Source organism: Macaca thibetana, chromosome 10 (genome assembly GCF_024542745.1).
Source record: "Macaca thibetana thibetana isolate TM-01 chromosome 10, ASM2454274v1, whole genome shotgun sequence".
NCBI classification, from domain to species: Eukaryota; Metazoa; Chordata; class Mammalia; order Primates; family Cercopithecidae; genus Macaca; species Macaca thibetana.
In genome coordinates, this window is record NC_065587.1 from 41,218,122 (window position 1) to 41,240,174 (window position 22,053).

At 43.9% G+C, this 22,053-nt stretch overlaps 2 protein-coding genes across 9 annotated transcripts in view; both read right to left on the reverse strand.

The window, feature by feature from the left end:
- LOC126929358 (guanine nucleotide-binding protein G(s) subunit alpha) overlaps window positions 1–22,053 on the reverse strand; it is a 366,637-nt gene that overhangs the window by 219,521 nt on the left and 125,063 nt on the right. The gene's annotated exons all lie outside the window — the stretch shown is intronic.
- Window positions 9,611–22,053, reverse strand: part of STX16 (syntaxin 16) — a 28,085-nt gene continuing 15,642 nt past the window's right edge. For 4 of the 8 annotated variants that reach the window (XM_050745605.1, XM_050745610.1, XM_050745607.1 and 1 more), the window contains 5 exons: window positions 21,821–21,928; window positions 21,287–21,427; window positions 19,946–20,108; window positions 18,794–18,885; window positions 17,814–18,240 (listed from right to left, as the gene is read on the reverse strand). In XM_050745605.1, coding sequence (XP_050601562.1) covers window positions 17,890–18,240; window positions 18,794–18,885; window positions 19,946–20,108; window positions 21,287–21,427; window positions 21,821–21,928 — 855 coding nt within the window. In that variant the 3' untranslated portion in view covers window positions 17,814–17,889. The other 4 variants (XM_050745606.1, XM_050745603.1, XM_050745608.1 and 1 more) reach the window with 2 other exon arrangements.

The following is a 22,053-nucleotide window of genomic DNA, read 5'->3' on the forward strand; positions in this document are numbered from 1 at the left end:
CTGAAAAGCTCCAGGACCCGTCAGGCTTTGGGGATGCAATAGCATGTATGTATATGTGTGTGTGTGTGTGTGTGTGTGTGCATATGTGTGTGTGGCCAGAAAGAGGAAGGGGGAGCAAATAGAACAGTAAAATCCAGAGATCCAGTTACTGGGAGAAGACTGAGTTAGGGAAGGCCCCTTGGACTACGATGAGACTTTTGAGTTGGGTCTTGAGGGATGGGTTAAAGTCTGTCAGGCAGTCTGATCCCCGACCAAAAAATTGTTCATGCAAAGGCCTGAAGTAGTAAAGGACATTGTTCATTCTGGCACTGTCAAAAGCTCATGTGGAACCAGGCCCCGTGACTCAGGCCTGTAATCCCAACATTTTGGGAGGCTGAGGAGGGTGGATCACTTGAGGCCAGGAGTTTGAGACCAGCCTGGCCAACATGGTGAAACCCCATCTCTACTAAAAATACAAAAATTAGCTGGACATGGTGGTGCCTGCCTGTAATCCCAGCTACTCGGGAGGCTGAGGCACGAGAATCACTTGAACCTGGGAAGCGGAGGTTGCAGTTAGCTGAGATCGCGCCACCACACTCCAATCTGCACTACAGACGCTCTGTCTCAAAAAAAAATAAGAAAGAAAAAAAAAAAAAGGAAAAGCTCGTGTAGCCAGACATAAAGTGTGCATAAAATATACACTGACCTTGCAGGTTGTACTTGACCTTGCAAGTAACTGGAAACCAGTGGAAGTGCCTCAGGCAGTCCTAAAGTGAAATCAAGGAAGGGCTCCTTCCTGCTTCAGAATGACCTGCTCATGAGCCCAGAGGAAGCAGAAGCAGACTCAGCTCCAAGGACCTCCCTCCACCACATGGAGCTGGAGCAGCTGGCTGAGAAGTGAGCCCACAACCAGTGAAAACTGTGACAGCCACACGACCGCCTCAAATGCTGCCCCGCGTTGTGGATGTTTGTGCTGTCCCTTGCCACAACCTGAGTGCCTGCACAGCAGGCAGGGCCTCCGTTCCCTTTTGCAACTGGCACCAGACACGCCACCTAGATTTGCACTAAATGTTCCCTGAAGGGAGGAAAAAGAACTTGTTGCCATGAAAACACATTTCTCTAGAAACTTTTTTGAAAAGTTGATTAACTTTTGGAAAAGATGAAAAACGAGTATAATGAACACTTGTATACCCTTCACCTAGATTCATATATATATACACACAGATATATATATACATACACCCACACAAATATACACATACACACACACCCACACACACACACACATATACATACAGGCACACCTTGGAGATATTCTGGGTTCAGTTCCGGACCACCACAATAAAGTGAGGTATGCCTGTATATATACAAACATGCATATATGTGTATGTGTGTTTATGTATATGTATATGTATGTATATGTGTATATGTATGTATGTATATGTGTATATGTATGTATGTGCACATATTTTTCCCTGTACCATTTAAAGTAAGTTGTATACACCCCTACCTCACTGCATATGTCTTAAGAACAAGGACACCAGCTGGGTGCGGTGGCTCATGCCTGTAATCCCAGCACTTTGGGAGGCCGAGACAGGCAGATCTCCTGAGGTCAGGAGTTCAAGACCAGCCCAGCCAACATGGTGAAAACCCGTCTCTGCTAAAAATACAAAAATCAGCCAGGCGTGGTGGCACGCGCCTGTAATCCCAGCTACTCGGGAGGCTGAGACAAGAGAATCGCTTGAACCTGGGAGGTGCAGTTTGCAGTGAGCCGAGATTGCGCCATTGCAATCCAGTCTGGGCAACAAGAGCAAGACTCTATCTCAGAAAAAAAAAAAAAAGAACAAGGACACGAGCCCACATAATCATGATCATGTGCTGATCATACCCATGAAATTTAACATTGAAACAATACTATTATCCAGTATACAGTTTGCAATGAAACTTCAATTGTCCCCTTGTCCTTCATGGCTTTTTCTTTTTAAATCCAGAATCCAAATAAGGCATTGCATTTGGTTGTGAAGACTCTCTGGCCTCCTTTAATCCAGAACAGTCCTTACCGTTCTTTCACGCACTGGTATGTCCTACAGAAGCTCTCACCATCTGGGTTCGTCTGTTTCGTTAGATTTGGGTTGAACTTTTTTGGCAAAAATACAGGTTATGGTTCCCATCGAACCTCATCAGGAGGCACATAATCTAAGTGTCCCCCATCATTGGGCAAGTGGGGTCTGCCAGATCTCTTCATGGTAAAAGTGTATTTCCCCCTTTTATAATTAATTGAATTAAAATAATTTCCTCTTTATAATCCATGGAGTGACACTTTGAGACTAAGAACCTTCTGGGTCCCAACCACCTTTTCCTGAATGTCTTCAGTATCCAGTGATGATTTCTGCCTGAATCAGGTATTGGTTGAGTGACTTTGCAGCTCTATCCTCCCTTCTACACTTATTACCTGGTGTTCTTCAGCAAAGACCTTCCCCCTCTCCCCAGGGCTGGCAGTGTGATGTGTGGAGTCCAGTGCAAAACGAAAATGCAGAGCCTCTCTTTCAAAAAACAATTTCAAGATGGCACAGCTGAGCACTAAACCAGGCACAGGGCCCATGTGGCCATGGTGGCTGCACACCCATGAAGCCAGCCCTGCCACAGCCCATACGTGTGTGCATCTCATCAAATGTCACTGCTCCCAAGTGGGGACCCACTTAGGCCAATGAGAGCTGCATCAGGCAGGCTCCTTTTTGATGTGTTCTTATCCGTTTTCAAGGGCTTTGTCCTTTCTGGAACAGTAAGATGCTCACAGGCCGGGCGCGGTGGCTCACGCCTGTGATCCCAGCACTTTGGGAGGCCGAGGCGGGTGGATCACGAGGTCAGGAGATCGAGACCATCCTGGCTAATGAAACCCCGTCTCTACTAAAAATACACAAAATTAGCTGGGCGCGGTGGCGGGCGCCTGTCGTCCCAGCTACTCCTGAGGCTGAGGCAGAGAATGGCGTGAACCTGGAAGGCGGAGCTTGCAGTGAGCCAAGATTGCACCACTGCACTCCAGCCTGGGCGACCAGTGAGACTCCGTCTCAAAAAAAAAAAAAAAAAAAAAAAAAGAAGTAAGATGATCACAGGCTCACTTTGTTCTTTCCTTGACCTAAATCCAGAGTCAGTCATTTCTCCAAGGAACCTGGCTCCATTCAGTGAGGGGAAAGGTTGGTTAGAGCCAAGAGCTTCAGAGTTAGAGACCAAGCTCTTGTGCTGGGCATGCTTCCTGCCACTTGGGCATCATTGCTCCTGGCCCTCTTGGATGTGGAAGGATCAGGTTTTCTTTAACATCATGAGTTGATACTGATTCCTCCCATTCAAATCCACATGACGGGGCTTTTCCTCACCTGCCCGTCTTCCATAATTGCATCTCCCTCTGCCACAGTGAGAACCCTGGATCCCAGTCCCTCCTGGGATTGCTCACTCTCTGTTTCCCACACTCACCAATAGCCTCTGCTCCCGACAACAAACCCACAACACAGAGTTCAAGATGTTTTAACTTTTTGTTCCTAAGAGTATATCCCAGCGATATATTCCACATTTACTTGATTTTTGTGCAGCTTACTGATTTGATGTACATTTAGTTTCATAAATCTGTACTTCACAGAAGGGTTCACCATTTTCCTTTTTTCTACATTTTCTTTTTGACTACATATAACATTGTGTATCATTCAAATCACACCTGTAAAAAGGAAATGTTCAAAGGAGTCTCCCCATCCCTGCCCTTCCCCCCTTTTCTCAGTCATCCTTCATAGGTAGTATTTTTACCCCCACAGGTAACCTTTTTCACCCCCACACGTAACCGTTTTTATTAGCTTTTCTCTTTCCTGATTCTATCTGAACAAAAAACAAGATTATTCATGGATCTTGAAAGGTAGCATACTACATGCCATCTTTTGCACTTTGCTTGAAAAGCACATTTGGTAGCCTCATCTGCATGTACTGTGTCTTTACTTTCTGGTATCAGTGGGATGAGAAAATGTGTTAATAAAAATGTGCCAGCAGAATCATTTATTAACAACAAAAAACATCTCTTCTAGCATCAGTTTTTAGGACCTCTCGATAAAATGAGGGGGGCTGGGGCCAGGCACAGTGGCTCATGCCTGTAATCCCAGCACTTTGGGAGGCTGAGGTGGGCAGATCACCTGAGGTCAGGAGTTCAAAACCAGCCTGACCAACACGGAGAAACCCTGTCTCTACTACAAATACAAAAAGCCAGGCATGGTGGCACATGCCTGTCGTCCCAGGTACTCCAGAGGTTGAGGCAAGAGAATCGCTTGAACCTGGGGGACGGAGGTTGCAGTGAGCTGAGATCACACCATTTCACTCCAGCCTAGGCGACACAGCAAGACTCCATTTCAAAAAAAAAAACAAAACAAAACAAGTGGGCTGAACTAGTTGCTCTCTGAGGTCCCTTGACAATCTAGCAGCCTAAATTATCCTCCCAGGAAGGACACAATGTAAGACAGCAATAACCTTCATGTCTCAGGAACTAAACTCTATTTACTTCTGAACACCAGCAAAATTATGTTTGTAGTTGCAAAAGTTTTCAAGGGCATGTTGAAGACCTGGAGCCTTTGGACAGGGAGGCTGTGAGAAGGAAAAGAGAAATAATTAACAGACCAAATGTGGTTCCACATTCCTTTAAGCAAACTCAATATAAGAAAATGGAGACTTATAGAAAAGCAAAATTAGGGGCTAAATTTTTTTTTTTTTTGAGACAGAGTCTCGCTCTATTGCCCAGGCTGGAGTGCAGTGGCCGGATCTCAGCTCACTGCAAGCTCCGCCTCCCAGGTTCACGCCATTCTCCTGCCTCAGCCTCCCAAGTAGCTGGGACTACAGGCGCTCGCCACCTCGCCCGGCTAGTTTTTTGTATTTTTTTAGTAGAGACGGGGTTTCACCGTGTTAGCCAGGATGGTCTCGATCACCTGACCTCGTGATCCGCCCATCTCGGCCTCCCAAAGTGCTGGGATTACAGGCTTGAGCCACCGCGCCCGGCCAATGTTTTTTTTGATGGAATCTTTTCTTTAGGAAAACTTTCACTTATAGGATCCTTTTAGATAGTATGTTTCTCTAGAGCATTGAAAATGATTCAATCTTCAAAAACCTGAGTCACCTTTTTTTCCAGAAACACCCTTGTGTTTATTATACATCTATCTGCAGTATCTGAATATAGATCTTTTAAAAAGCAAAAAGAATTGACTGGACGTGGTGGCTCATGCCTGTAATCCCAGCACTTTGGGAGGCCGAGGCAGGCAGGTCACCTGAGGTCAGGAGTTCGAAATCAGCCTGACCAACAGGGTGAAACCCCATCTCTACTGAAAATACAAAAATCAGCCAAACGTGTATTTTTAGTAGAGATGGGGTTTCATCATGTTGGGCAGGCTGGTCTCGAACTCCTGACCTCAGGTGATCTGCCCGTCTCGGCCTCCCAAAGTGCTGGGATTGCAGGCGTGAGCCACCACGCGAAGTCTTTTTCTTAACGTTAAGCACTAGGAATTCACAGTAAATACACACTATAAAGTACTGTTTTTAAAACAGGATTTATTTGTTACATTATAAACTCGGCAGCACACGAAACCAAGTAGTGAATACATCTTTCTCCCCCCTTTTAAATGGGAGGCAACTTTTTGTCTCCCAGTGCTCTTGGGACCACAGAAAAGGGGACCAGGTAGATGGAAGGACTCAGCACTCTTGGGTAGGGGGTGCTTCGGGGATCTAAGTGGAAGAGGTGATAGGGCCGGTGGTCAGCCCCTGTTGGGGTCCAGGGCCTGCTGGTGTATCTGTACCACTGCTGGGACTTTGGTAGCTCAGTGTTGTGCAGATACAAAATGTATGCCTCCGTGAGGCACACGATGTAAGTGCTGAAGTTCTGTGCAAATTTATTAGCACGAACTGAAGGTACTGTCATTGTTTAACTCATCCGACCTTTTAAATGGATAACCAACCTTGAGGCTTAATTGGATTTAAAAAAAAAATCAATTTCTAGCCATCGCATAGTGTTGAAATGAAGTGCTGCATTCTCAGGCAATTGTAAAATCAGTTTTGCTCAGGACTATTTTTTATTATTTACAACTTTAACATGACATTATCCATCTTGATAAGCGTTTTATGTACACACATACCTTTCATAAACAACCACAAACATACACGTACGTACACCAAGTCACGTCACAAAAGAATCATCATTTTCCGTTGAGCAGCAGGCTGATTCATCAGCAGCAATCTCTTCACACCAATTACACAAAAAACTGAGCTGGGGATAATGACATACCACTGTTTGCAAATCTCTCTCAGCCTCAGCCAGTCTCATCTTTGTAATAAGAAAAAAATCCTTGAGGAAGCTTTTTACCAAATCGCATCTTGACCATTAAATCTTTCTTGAGGAAGGTCATTTAATTTTATGGAAAGAAATGAAAAATTAAAATGGCATAAGCAGAAATAGTCCTGATCTGGAAATCAGAAAGCTGATGATTCTAGTTCTAGTTCTGTGGTTTTGGCAAGAGGGAATCTTGGGTCTCAGTTTCCCCCTCTGGAAAAGGGGGATGTTGGGATGGGGGGAGTTGTTCTCATTCCCCCACAGTTGATGAAAATGGAGGTCTATTATGGTGTCCTGAGTCAGAACAACAAGTTAAAACACACACACACACACACACACACACACACACACACACACACACACACACACACATATTTAATCCCTCAGCACTTCCTCTGAGAAAAAGAGACCAAATGATGCATAACGAGGGTCTTCTGCCTCCACAACATGTAATCATTTGGATGATTAGCTAAAAGCAATTATAGAATTGTAGTTGACAAACAGAAAATGCTAAGCCCAGTGGTCTCTTGTAACTGAGCCTCATTTAAATGTGCATTGTGTTGAATGGAGCCTCATTTAAATGGTCCATCTTAGCCAGATTACGGAACTGAAGTGGAGAACCACACAGTTACCCTGAGCATTCAGGACAGTCCAGAGAGCTAATTTGGACAATTGGACAAATGATTATTTTCTTTTGCCTCAATTGACCAGATAATTGTACACAAGTCTCTGCCATTTGACTCCATAGAATGTCCCTTTGTGTAGTAAGAAAGCCTGGTCATAGACTGGTACCATGACGTCTGTCCGAGGGTGGCATGGAGCTGGGGACAAGACACACAGCTGACACCCACCATCTAACTCTGAGTCCTAAATCAGAAGCACTTTCACACGTGCTGAAAGTCTCTGCTTGCACCTAGAGCTCTCATTAGTTCCTTCTAATACCCATCACTTGGGAGGAGGTTGTTTTCAAAACAGAATTAAACAAAACCATCAGGCAACAAGGTTAGAAGTGGAGTCTGGGTGGCCAAGAAAATTAAGTTTTTTGTTTGCTTTCTGTTTTTGAGACAGAGTCTCACTCTGTCGCCCAGGCTGGAGTGCAGTGGTGAGATCTCGGCTGACTGCAAGCTCCGCCTCCCGGGTTCACCCCATTCTCCTGCCTCAGCCTGCCAAGTAACTGGGACTACAGGTGCCCACCACCATGCCCAGCTAATTTTTTGTATTTTTAGTAGAGATGGGGTTTCATTGTGTTAGCCAGGATGGTCTCAATCTCCTGACATCATAATCCACCCGCCTCAGCCTCCCAAAGTGCTGGGATTACAAGCATGAGCCCCCGTGCCCTGCTTTTTTCTTTTTCTTTTTTAAAGATGGAGTCTCGCTCTGTTGCCCAGGCTGGAGTGCAGTGGCACAATCTCGGCTCTCCGCAACCTCTGCCTTCTGGGTTCAAGCAATTCTCCTGCCTCAGCCTCCCTGGTACCTAGGTTTACAGGCACGTGCCACCACACCCAGCTTACTTTTGTATTTTAGTAGAGACAGGATTTCACTATGTTGGCCAGGCTGGTCTTGAGCTCCTGACCTCAAGCGATACACCTGTCTTGGCCTCCCAAAGTACTGGGATTATAGGTGTGAGCCTCTGCGCCCGGCCAAGAAAATTAGTTTTTAAGAGCCAATATACACCAAGATATACAATTCTAGGCATGCATTCATGTGCATGCACAGTGCTAAGTTCTGAAATGTAGCTCATGCTGGATGAACCAGGTCTGCCTACCTAAATCTTAGAATGGAAACTTACCATAACTAATTGATGAATTAGAACCACAGAGAAGCAGGAGGTCTTTGTGATGAGCTGTCTTCCCTACACCCAACTAGGGATATCCCTTCTGTGAAAAGCTCTCTCCACATGGTCCCACATGGCTTAACTAGGGTAAGGGATGCCGATGATCAAAATTAAGGCCACATGTAGAATGACATGCTCTCCTATTAGATTTAGATAGAAATGGTGCTAGGAAAATAGGCTAGGTAAATTTTGTTGTGGCTACAGAACTATGGCAGACAGACCGGGAAGGATTCTAGATTGCTCAAACGTTGGATCAGGATCAGACTTCTTATAGGATGGTCGCTAAATTTCCAGAGGAAATCTATATCCAGCCTGTTTACCTGCTGTCAAAGTGAGCATTCAAAGGGACACCACAATGGTCTCCCATTTCCAGGCCTCCTGGCAAGTCATGCCTCCAAGTCATTGGTGGCATCTTGCAGCTCTCCACTGACAGCAATGCTTCTTCGGATTGTGTCTGCATACTCTTGTAGCACTGGTTCAAGACTGGGCCACCAAAGACTTAGCTGAGAACGTAACCCAAGAGGTCACCAGTTACATGGGTGTTGTACCTTTATGTGGTCCTCTTCGGGATGGAAGATTTCTTTAATGTTATTAAGTATCATTGCCGGTCAGAATATTCTTGAACCCTATGGCAAATGTCTCTCCTTTCAGAGTGGATTTGATTCTTGGACAGAGCCAGTGGCCAACATGTGAGTTGGGGAAATGTAATTTCTAAACAAAAAACAAGGTGAGAGCGCAAGAGGAGGTCGTTTCTTTTGTGTAGTTTGTCAACAGGCTCTGAAAGGAACTGCTGTTGAGTCACCGCAGCACCTCAAAACCAAACACCAAGTGCGCCAAGGAGACCTGGCATGACAACTGCTATTTTTTGTATGCATAAGTTCTGGTGACGAAACCACATACCCCTACCATCACTCAGGTCCACATCTCCCACCAGCAAAACATATGCATCAAAGTCAAGTTTCAGGACAAAGGTCCTCCTTGGAGGACCCCAGGACGGGCACAATCAAGGGGAAACATAGTCTTGGCTTTGAGTTCAACTGGCAGACACTGTCTCTGAAGTTTTTGGTGTAACAAAGTAGGAAAAAATGTCATTTAGAAAGTTAAGTCTCCTAGAGCCTGTGTGTAAGAACTGCTTCTCAACAAGGCACATCACAGTTTTATTTGAAGATTTCCAAATGTTTCTTGGTATGTATATAAAGCACATATTTTCATAAGAAAAATAATTATCTGCCTTTTCGGCAGTTGTTCTTTTTGTATATTGGATAGCAAATAGATTGTCCCTTTGAAAGCATCCATAATGATAGATCAACTTGCAGACACTGAGGCAAAGGCCTCAGGCACAAAACAGTCAGGGGCCCAAAGGATCACAAAACTGGCCAGGCCCTCTCCTAACACAAATGCATTGGAAGAAACCATGAACCCATTGTTAAATTAATACTAGGATTACAGGATGTTCTTTAATCTGCATGATTGCTTTATTGTACAAAAAGTTTCCAGTAACAGTAAATTGGTTTTAAAAAAGGACAAAAAAGTCATTTTGGATAGAAGCGCTTCACTAATTGCTTTATTTAAGCATACAAGAAAAAAAGTCTTATCTGACCAATTAGGTTGGAAGGGTTTTATTACCTTTAAGAAGCTATTAGCTAGGATAAAACACTGAAAGCACTTGTGTCAAAACAAATAAATAATGTAAATAACGCTCTCTCAATTAGCAGAGAAAGCAGTGAATCCGTTAAATCAGAGACACACACCACTTCACAAGCATGGCTCAGCCAGCACCACCACCCCCAAAACGAACGAAACAAGAGACAGCAGTTTTCAGTTACAATCTTGGGAAAGATCAGGAGCTTTGGAAAATGGATGATAAACATGTCTGTTTCTCCTTCTACCTCCACTCAACCTGAGCTACCCCTGGACACTTTAAAGGAGGCATGTGTCCAGAAGATGCGTCCAGGGATGCCCAGAGGGAGACTGCCCTGCTAGGCCTCCTCTCAGAGGGTGCATCCCAGGCAGAGGAGACTGGCCTGGGTGATCATTACCTCCATGGCCCAACAGAGTGTGGAAAAGCATGAGGTGCCCACAGACCATGGCTGTCAGCGAGTAAAGGGAAAGAAACCCTGAGGTACCATGATTCTTTTCCTCCAATGCTACTGATCTCTCCCCAAGTACAGGCTCAACAGAAAAATACAGTGGTTTGAGGACTCCAAGAAGTCAGCACACAGGCCCGGGGCCAGCTCCAGGCTGGGTCTGTCTCTCTCCCACCTTGGGAAACCAGTTATAGCACCAGTGCCCTGGCTTCAGGTGGAAAGGGACAGCTCTCCCACCCAGACGGGATCTTTAAAACTATTTTTGTTTTTTTTTTTTTTTTTGAGACGGAGTCTCACTCTGTCACCTAGGCTGGAGTGCAGTGGCGTGATCTCGGCTCACTACAACCTCTGCCTCCCGGGTTCAAGCGATTCTCCTGCCTCAGCCTCCCGAGTAGCTGGGATTACAGGCGTGTCCCCCCACGCCCAGGTAATTTTTGTATTTTTAGTAGAGATGGGGTTTCACCATGTTGGCTAGGCTGGTCTTGAACTCTTGACCTCATGATCCGCCTGCCTTGGCCTCCCAAAGGCTGGGATTACAGGCGTGAGCCACCGCGCCCAGCCCCTCCTTAAAACAATTTCTAATCAGATCCATTATTTTACCCAAATGGGTTGAGGGGACAAAAACCAACCCTCATCACCCTATTTGGTGAAAATAAATATAAATAAATGATGATCCTCTCTTAAAGGGTCATTTTCCTTCAGGGGTTTATAAGACTCAGCACTTTAAAAAGCTTGAACAGGAATCCGGTATTGCCACTGTGGACTGTTTTTGAGGCAGGTTCCCTAATTTGGACAGCCCCACTCCTAAGAGCAGCAGATCTAATTTGGAACGTCTCAACCATGGGTTAAAATCAGCCGGGATGAAAGGACACCTGCAGTGATTCTCAACCGCTGATGAGGTGCTGGCTTCTTATTCTCCAGCCCTCCTTCCTAAACAATGCTTGTCATGGAATACCAGGTCTGCTTCCTGAAATGCCAGGGTCCCTCTAGGTCCTTATCATTCCACAGCCACATCAGTAATAAGAAAACCAGTGGCTACCTGGAAGTGGCACCAACTTGGAAAGGGAGGGCTGGGCAGGGGTTTGGACGTTAAGCCCATGAGCTGTTTGGACAACTTCAGTCTCTGGAATTGAGTTTAAATTTCTGTAAACAACTTCAAAGTCAATTCTAGAGAAATATTTTATGTGACTGGTCCAAATAAAACACATTTAATGAGGTCATATTCTTCCTAAACTTTTTAAAGAAGCAAAAACAATGGAAAAGCCATTAAAATTTACACAAAGACCATTAAGACTCTACTGGTGTCAATTAAAACAAGGCCAATAAAACATGAACAACTTCAAAGTTACCATCACTATCCACACTGTTCTACAGTTATACGAATATATTCAAGCACCATATTGATAATAGGTAGGTAAATGACAAAGTCCTACTTTGGCGATCTAACCCACGCTCACACAAACGAGGAGCTTCCTAGTCAAGATGCGCCCAGTCCTTGGCAATGTGCCTGCTTCCTGGGCATTGCTCAGCGGCAGGCAATGGAACAGCCAATAAATCAAATCGCTGGTGGAATATTTTACTTTGAAATGGAGTGATGTTTGGTTAATAATCTGAGATCCACTAATCCTAAATGGGGTGACCCATTTAAAATGGCCTCTGTGTAAATTCACAGTTCATTAAACAGAGTCTGGTTTGCACAGGGCATTATGTAGTTAGAATATAACTCATGGATTGAGCAAGGATGGCTGGGGATACCCACGGGGACACGCTGGCTGAGTCTGGTGGCTTTCATAACACTGTCAAGCTTTCTTTTAATGTGAGATTCATTTAAATCACTAACTTAAATGTAGGTGGTTTTGCTTAGTAACCTCTTTTGGTTTACAGTAGAAAATGCAGTGCAAACATTTTAAATGAGGAATATTCCATTTACAATTAATTTAAACTTATGAAGCTGTTTCAACTGGCCTATCTAAATGTGTTAATTAACATCAATGATGGTTTCTTCTTTTTCACACTTTGTTACTCTGATCATTAACAGTGATGGAAAAGCTAAATTAAGTTAATGGGGAACGGATTATAAATTCTTAAAGGACTTCTTAGTTTGTTTTCAACTGGAAAATATATAGAGAAAGATGAAGAGGCATCTTTGCCTCTACTCATCAATTTTTGGTAACAAATTTCTTAAAAACCAGATGGTTTAAAGAAAATTTTTCCAAAAATTATTTTAACATTCTGCTCAGACATGGCTGCTAAAAAAATAGCATATACACATATAATACTGAACAGCTTCTGCAGTGCCTGTAAACTCTCAGCTCATTTTCTCTTTCTAAAAAAAATATATATATTATAACTGATCACAGAACTCAATCTCTATTGTGCAGCAGTACCAAAGGTTCTTAAATTCTCAACAATGAAGGAAAAACAAAAACCCATTCCCCGGACCGCTTGAGCAGGACTAGGGGAGGAGGAGTCCGTGGATGGTAAGGTTCGCTGCCCGGACGCCCTCGGATTCCTCGAGGCTGCACCTCTGTGGGCAGCTGGCGGGGCGCAGGCCAAGCCCCTCACACCCGGGAGATCCACACGTGCGGCACACACGAAAACCCAATGCCACTTATCGAGACTTCACGCCAACGAGGACAACAATGAGCACAATGATGATGACAAATAATATTAAAATCACAAGCATCTTCCGATTCTTCTTTTGATACTGTTCTGCCTACAAAAAGAGGAGGGAAAAAAGGCCGTCATTTTCCCCAAAATCCCAGATCAGGTCCCACTTGTTTCCAGAATGAGGCTTCCAGATCTCTCTGCACAGTGACTGAGGTCTCTGCTACAGGCTACATGATTGTAATCCCTCCATCAATCCCAGGGAATTCAATCACCAGGAGTGGAAGAGCCCCATGATCCCGGAGCTGCTTATTTACCCTGGACGTGGAAATGGACTTGTCGGAAACCTACTACTAAGACAAAGGCTGACAGGGAAGTGAAAGCTCATGCTTCCGTGTACAGCTGGGCGTGCTTCTCCCTGCTTCTCCTCCTACAGGCCGTGGCAAGCGCCCCTGCAGCAAGGGCCGCCTGTTCCTGCTCCGTGTTCTTGAAGCGAAGGCACATCTCCTTCACCGCGGAAGGAAACAACGGGCTGGAGGACCGTACCTGGCAGGTAGGCAACAGATGCCCAAAGAGGCCCCATTTCAACCTCCCCTAAATTTGGAAACAAGAACTCATCGTTTGAAATAAAAACACACGTGTGCCCCATGGATGTCATACGCATAAAGATCCCTCTGAGGCGCATCCTCCCAGTGCTGCTAACAATACAGCAAAGGAGCTCTCCAAGCTCCATCTGGGCACCAGGCCTCACCCTGCACATCTCTTCACCCGAACACCGCATCCTGGAAGCTCGGCAGGAGCGCGGGAACTCCACCATGCCCGGTGGAGAAATGCCAAAGGGCCCTGCCTGGCTGGCGAAAGACACACAGCACTGAGAAAGGAGAGCCAGAGGACAGCAGAGTTCAGAGGGCGCCGGGACGCACGTCCAGAGAGAGCATGCGCTGCCTCTTCCAGACCTTGCTATGGCACAGAAGGGAGGAGGAGACAGTGGGAAGGCAGCCCTGGCGAGAATGGCAATCTCTCCTGCTCCAACCCCTACGGTGGGCTTGTTCCCTGAGCCTGCCCGCCCACCTGGAGGAGCCCCTCATTCACCAGGAGGAAACATCAGGCAGGGAAGAGCACCGGAGAGTCCGGTCATGGGGAGCAGCTCCCGACGCTCAATCACCCTTAGACTAGCCGACTGCCGAGCACGCGGCCAGTCGCGCGTGCTGCCTACAGCCTTGTGGCTGGAGGGAAGATGGAGCACGCTGACTTTTCTAATAAGTAACCCAGAACACCAGGGAAGCCAGTACTAAATAATATACTGTAAAACCTCTCAAAATGATTTATAAAGTAGAATCTAAAACAAAATTTTTAGTTCCCACTAGATTTGCTCACTCCCGCAGAGAAAGCTTTTCCTTTTATCTGTGTTATATTACAAAACATATTTCACTAGTTTTTATTTAAGAAACTTCAAAACCAATGCATAATTCAGCAGCACATCAGAACCTGGGTATTACAGAGTGAGAAACTAAAGTTAGTTTTCACTTTTAATAGACAGGGCTTGGCAACCAAATTAATCTAAATGCTTAAAAAACCCCTGCATAGACGAGGTCAGACTTCTCTTCCCCACCATAGGCTGAAGTCTCATATCCACCCACACGTGGCAACAAGCCCCCTGATAAGACAGCTCAGGGCTTCTGGTTAGACTGGTGCAAGGGCTGACTTTTTGTAAACCCAATACTGCCGTTAGATGGGGTGATCTCTGTGATCTCTGGTATAGGAAGCGACTGATTTTAGAAAAATGGTAGCGTAGTCCAGTAGTGAAATGGCAAAACAGTCATTATATGGCTAGAAACTCCACTGAGTCCCAAAGACACAAGGAAATGGATATGGCTTAATTTGTGAAGTATTGTTATATTCCTTTTAAAGAAAATATGTAACCAATTATATATGGGAGTCTCCAGCAGTTTATGCATGTTTCTCATAACTGATAAAATTCCTAAGATGCTTTCCATCTATTTTTTTAAAAGAAAGAATATCATAAAAAACATCCCTGAGGCCAGGCGCGGTGGCTCATGCCAGTAATCCCAGCACTTTGGGAGGCTGAGGTGGGCGGATCATAAGGTCAGGAGATCGAGACCATCTTGGCTAACATGGTGAAACCCCATCTCTACTAAAAATACAAAAAACTAGCCGGGCGTGGTGGCAGGCGCCTGTAGTCCCAGCTACTCAGGAGGCTGAGGCAGGAGAATGGCGGGAACCCGGGAGGCGGAGCTTGCAGTGAGCCAAGATCGCACCACTGCACTCCAGCCTGGGCGACAGAGCAAGACTCCTTCTCAAAAAAAAAAAAAAAAAAAAAAAAACCACAAAAACATCCCTGGAACAGCTGCCTTATTAGCACAGAATAAAAGAATTACTACTCTACTCTCACTTCAACAAACTTCTCTTTTCTCAAGGTAATATACAGATATGCTGTGATAATTAAAGAGAAAATTAGATTTTTATCTTCTCCAGAATGATTCTCCACGAGCAATTCATCAGAAATGTGTCATAACAAGAGAGGCCCAAGTCAGTGGCAACAAGCACACAGATTTTCAACACATATTTTAGCAAATGCCCAACTGATTTCCTAAAACGAGAAGCATCAAAAAAGAATGAAATATTTTCTAAAAGGAAGAACTCCAATTCCTTTAGAATTTACTGTCACAAAAAGGGGTTCTTGGCAATTTTGGATTTAAGTGTGAGATACACCTGGAATCATTAACTACAATAAAACGGCAACAGACCCCACAACTGGCTTTAAATGAAATGACGAATCCCTTTTTACACTACTGTATTGAGAGTGGACAACACAGACAAGAATGCTGAAGATCGTTATGGTGGAAGAGAACCTTCTTACCAATTCTTGATTATTTGAAAATAGTTCCTAAAATTCCCAACTTTTGAAAGACATGTTATTACCTTGTGAAGCTGTTTCAAGCCATCTTCGGTTTTGATACAGGACTGTTCAACGTTATAGTCAATTCTATCAAGGACCGTACCCTAGGTAATAAATAACAGTTACAGACAATCAACAATGGCAACTGTGAAAATTGAACATCAAAAATGAGATATGCAAATTACAGACATCAGCATCCATAAGATGATATTTTCTTTCCCTGTATGCTGCACGTACACACGGAGGGCTCTGGAGTTCACCCTCAAGCGGTGTCAGGAGCTTGATGGCAGAGTGCTGGTTACTGCCATCACGTCTAGCTCACGAGAAAGAAGTACTGACAGATTGAGGTTTCCTTATTAAAGTTTCAGTTACCGTAGAATATGCCATATTCAGACTTACTGGGGCCTTAAACAATATATGGTTCAGTGGACAGAGGCTCTGACCAGCACAGAAGCTCTGGCCCCTTTGCTGTCTACATACTTGGATTCAAGTAAGCAGAGATCACCGGGTAAGCTCGACCCTGTTATGAGTAGACCTGCAAATTGACTATCATGTCTGTAAACATGGATACACATCTCTATGGGTCAGAGCAGAAAATGGTAAACTCCAGTCTACCACCTAAAATTAAAAATTCGGACTCAAGGGGAAGATGTTTAATTGTTTAATCTCTTAATACAAATTGGAAGAAGTAGACACTGGGCTATGAGGAAGAACAGAGCTTTTATTGGAAACATGTTGGATAAGAAGAGAGAGCAGTTCACTGGGAACCGCTGGAGTAATTAATGTAACTGGATCTTCCAGAGCCTGAACACTCCATTCTGCAGTTGGTTTCAGGGGGATCAGGACCCAAATCCCTGCTGGCAAGATAATAAAATGCCCTAATCAGATTTTAACAGTGAACAACAATTTAATTCTACTTGAAAGCTAGTGGTTCCAATCGCCATTACACAATAACCTGCCAAAATTAGAAGGGAAATCTTCTATATTATCAGAATCATTGCTGAGCTTGGTCAGAGTCAACACGGTCTCTACAGTAGGGTGCTCACATGAGTACCCTCGAGGCATGGGAAGAGAATATTAGAACTTCTATTTATTTTTTATCAAAAAAAGATTTATTAATATTCTTATAGGGAATGACAGTAGCCTATGTATATAATTTTGTAAATACACACATCTTCAGGCTGAGTGTCCCTTATCTGAAACGCTTGAGACCAGAAGTATTTTGGATTGGGGATTTTTTTTAGATTTTGGAATATTTGCATACACATAATGAGATATTCTGGATGCGACCCAAGTCTAAACACAAAATTCATTAATATTTCATATACCTTATATACACGGCTTGAAAGTAATTTTATACTATATATATATTTTTTTTGAGACAGTTTCACTCTTATTGCCCAGGCTGGAGTGCAATGGTGCAATCTCGGCTCACTGCAACCTCCAACCTCCCAGATTCAAGCAATTGTCCTGCCTCAGCCTCCTGAGTAGCTGGGATTACAGGCACCTGCCACCATGCCCAGCTAATTTTTTTGTATTTTTAGCAGAGACAGGGTTTCACCATGTTGACCGGGCTGGTCTCGAACTGCTGACCTCAGGTGATCCACCTGCCTCAGCCTCCCAAAGTGCTGGGATTACAGGCGTGAGCCACCGCACTCGGCTACAATATTTTTACTAGTTTTGTGCATAAAACAAAGTTTTGACTGCAACCTGTCACATGAGGTCTTTTTTTTTTTTTTTTTTTTTTTTTTGAGACGGAGTCTTGCTCTGTTGCCCAGGCTGGACTGCAGTGGCCGGATCTCAGCTCACTGTAAGCTCCGCCTCCCGGGTTTACGCCATTCTCCTGCCTCAGCCTCCCGAGCAGCTGGGACTACAGGCGCCCGCCACCTCGCCCGGCTAGATTTTTGTATTTTTTAGTAGAGACGGGGTTTCACCGTGTTAGCCAGGATGGTCTCGATCTCCTGACCTCGTGATCCGCCCGTCTCGGCCTCCCAAAGTGCTGGGATTACAGGCTTGAGCCACCGCGCCCGGCCACATGAGGTCTTGTGTAGGAATTTTCCACTTGTGGCATCATATCAACACTCAAAAAGTTTCAAATTCTGGAGCATTCTGAACTTCATATTTTCTGATTAGGGATGCTATGTATATATTCATAAACATATGTATGTGTGTGTACACACACACACACATATAAAATGACAGGTGCACACACACATGTTGGGGGAATTGGCTCCAATTTTTTTCCCTGAAAGGAGTACAGGAAAAAGAAGGAACAGATAGTATGGCAGGAAAACCTATTCACGAGGAAGGCCAGCTCACATACCTGTTCTACAATCATCGCTCCTAAGTCCCTGAATATTTCATTCAGGTCAGAAATGGATTGTACAATCTGGCGAATCTCTCGTTCCCGCTCTTCCACCATCAGTGTGTTCTGCTCCACCAGAACTAACTGGTCATCTGTAAAACCCTAGCAAAAGAGTGCACAATTTGTTGGATAGATTGTTTTCCCCTCTGAGGAAAGCTATGGTGTACTTGTTTAGATATAATTTAAAGACAATAATTTAAAGAAAATGAATTCTGAAAATATTTCTACAAAGCACATAAATAATAAGCAAGCACTTATTTTTCCCTAACAGGAAAGATTCAAACTCCCTAAGCCAGCAGGATCTAAAGCTCTGAGGCCATAGCAGGGAAGACAGAAGCCCACGTCTGCAACTCTGCAAGGGCAGATAAACAAAACCCCTGGGATAGCCTCTACTTCTCTGGGCCCTTCCTAAGAAGGCAGGGTGTTGACCACTTTCCCAAAGGCTCTGGAAAGCAGATTACAAGGTCTCTCTGTGGCCTTTGGAAAGGAAGAAACAGTATGGCTGTTCTTCCACCTGCTACAAAAACAACTTGATGAATATACAAGTCAACTGTACCAATCCATTGACACTGTGCAGAAGTTCGAGGTCAAGGAGGAGAGAGCAGCAGAATGGGGTGCACAGACACAGTAATCAGCTTTGCAGCCACTCACATACCCGATGGTAAAGAGTATGATCGTCTCCATCATCCACTAGTGGTACTGATGTGTCGAAAAAATGCTGGGATCTTTCCTCTCGATTCTTCATGCCTATCACAGACAGGAATTCACCTTACTTGAATATGTAGACCATCCTGGGTATTGTTCTACCATTAAAAGGGGGAATTCTAGAGTAAACTCCAACAGTCAAAATTGAGATATTCTTAGCCGCTTTAAAGAAGCCTAACTCCAATGGGGGTGGAGGGAGAGTAAAGAATTACAAACATACAACAATATGCAGGCATTTGGGATTATTCAAGACAAAGTCACAGTGTAAATGTGCACAATTCACTTGATGCCAAGACAAAAATGACACAACCATCTGAGAATTTCTAAGTGAAACAGAAATATTTAATCTAACTGCTGTTACAAAACATTAAAAAAAAAAATCAGTATTTCTCTCTAGAAGCATCTCTAATAAGAATTCCATATGGCCCTAATCAAATTTTGGAAGTAATAAAATTAAAATACAAATGTGCCAGTTGTCAGAGGGAGGGTGAACTGAAGTTTTTTTTGGAGTATGTGGGGACTTTATTGATTACAATGGCAATTTTTAAAAAACCCAGTTTACAGGGTGATGAGAATAAGAAGAGAGCTGAAATCTGGCTTTGCACTATTTGGGAAGGAAAGGTCTGTTGGGTGAAACCCAAGGTGCCAGCAGAGGAAGTGTTTCAAGAACCCTGGGGAGGGTTTCTCAGGCGCTCTCCAACACTTTGGTTGTTATGCAAATACGTGGCTTTCAGTAATAACAAATGCTTTTTACCTATTGAAGAGCAGCTCTCCCAAACCCCAACATCTAGAAAACAACAGGTTTTTAAAATGTGCTTAATTTTCAAATTCTTGCAGCTTGACACAAAACAAATTTTGTTTGCTGAGATGCTGAACTATCTTGGTGCCCTCCCCCAGCCTTGGTTGGTACCCCACGCTGTGCCTTCATTCCAAGCCAGGGTTTCACATGAGGAGGCGGCTTCCCTTTATTGCATAAGGTGTGAACGTGTTCAAAAGGTAACAATGAAAGGTATTGGACTAAATGAAAAATTAGTCGCAAAAAAGAAAACATAAAGTGCTTTTCTTACTCAAAATCCCTTCACTAGGCCCGGGCAGCACTCACGTTTGAGGTAGCCCGACTGTGCGTGCCGGAAGCTGGTGGAGAGTTCCTGCAGGGCCTGCGCCAGCGAGGCCACCACGTTCCCAAGCAGCCGCCCCTCCTGCTCGGAGCAGGCCCGGGCCCGGCTCGGCAGGGCCTGCACGGCACGCTGGCACCTGTGGAAGAGCTAAGAGAACAAGCCCGAGGCTCAGGGCAAGCCTGGGAGAGAAGCCCCTCTGCTAACACTGCCATCATCACAAGCCAGAGAGAGAAGTGAGAAGCTCTGTTCACTCAGGCTGGTTTAGAGAAAGGTGAACAGATAAAAGGAATCTGTGGCTTAATTTATACACACAGAAAGATTTCACTAGATTTCAGCTCCTGCCGTGTAAGGCCTGCTGTGTGCCCAGCTGCTCACGTATCACGTTAGACAGGCTGAGTATCCCTCATCCGAAATGCTTGGGATCGACAATGTTTAGGATTTCAAATTTTGGGAGATTTTGGAATATTTGCAGAATACCTACTAGTTGAATACCCCAATCTGAAAATTCGAAATCCAAAATGCTCCAATGAACATTTCCTTTGAGTGTCATATTGGCACTCAAAAAAAAGTTTCAAATTTTGGAGCATTTTGGATTTCAGATTTTCAGATTAGGAATGTTCAACCTGTATTATCATACATCATATTATTATTGCATTCCTCTCATTTAATCCCTAACAAGCATCCTATGAGGATGGTACTATTATTATTAGTCCCATTTTACAGATGAGAACACTAGAGTCAGAGGGATTAAATGAGAATCATGTAACTGTTAAACTGATAAGAGTCAGGTTTCAAACATTCCAAAACCCCAGGGCTTTTCTCAAAGCACCATATTCCTCTGATAATTAGCACCCAGGAGACTTAAGTAAAAAATGTAAACACTGAAGTTTAAACACTAGTCCTATTATTTTAAAATTAATCAAATTTAGTATTTCATAAAAATTTTTTCTAGGATACTAAGTTGTTTTTTCAATTATGAGGACTATATTTTAGCATTAAAATTTCTTACCACTAGTATACGATATTAGTTATACATTTTAAAATCAAAAGATTGAACTCGATAATGTTTGAAATTTCATATTTACTTTATTACTTTATCAGTCCACAGTAGTATCTGCCAACAATTGAAAAACAGTCCCCACACCTCCAAGGCCTCACAGGTACCTACGCTGACAGTTGGAGGACTTCTGGGCCTACTGAGGTCCCTTTGAGAACTTCGGGTTGGGAAATGAACTCCAGGAGACTGACTCTGAGTAACACTCTAGTTTCTGAGATTGCCATGAGAAGGCTCACTGGTTTCCCCAGGACTCACTTGCACTCCTCACCTGAGTGATCTCTTGGGTAGTTATCTCAATGGCATGTTCCTCTTCACTGCTGTCATCCAGGGTGGGTCTGTTTAAATGCTTGTCATGAAGGCTGGCCAATTCTTTCATCTTCTGCTTAATCCGGCCAACATCATACTGAATCTAAGCAAATGAAGTCACAGAACTCCACTGATGCCAGGCAAGCTATTGGTCTGCCTCCGAGACAATCAGCTACACTCAGCATACAGAATTTGGTCTTCAGCAAACTTGTTGGCTTGCTGATGTGTGAGCAGCTTTAATTCAAATTACCAGAAAATCACATAGCATTCTTCCTTGTTGCATGGTTTTCAATTTATTCCTATAATTCAGGTAGTTACTACCAGTGTTAAAACTAAAGCTAAAATCATTAACACACACAAAGACAACTTAACCTGAAGTATTTCTAGAAATATACATTCAAGTGCGGCCAAATTCGTTTATATGACAGATATCTTAAAATACATTGTCATAATTACTTAAAAAAACAAGATGGTATGAAACTAACATGCAACTTACTTCATCCACTCCATCCACCCATTTAGGAGGTGACCGTTTTGTCACACCAATTGCTGCTTCTGGATCTAAGCTGATGCCTGACACAAGTGCCATACGGTCATCAGCAAGCTACAGGAAAGTAAAGGGACAGGAAAAAAATTATTCCAATCTAATTTAGATACAAATACTCTTACTCTCTTAAATGTTGCTCCCTGAAAAGATACAGAAAGGAGTGAATGTTTACTCTCTCTTAA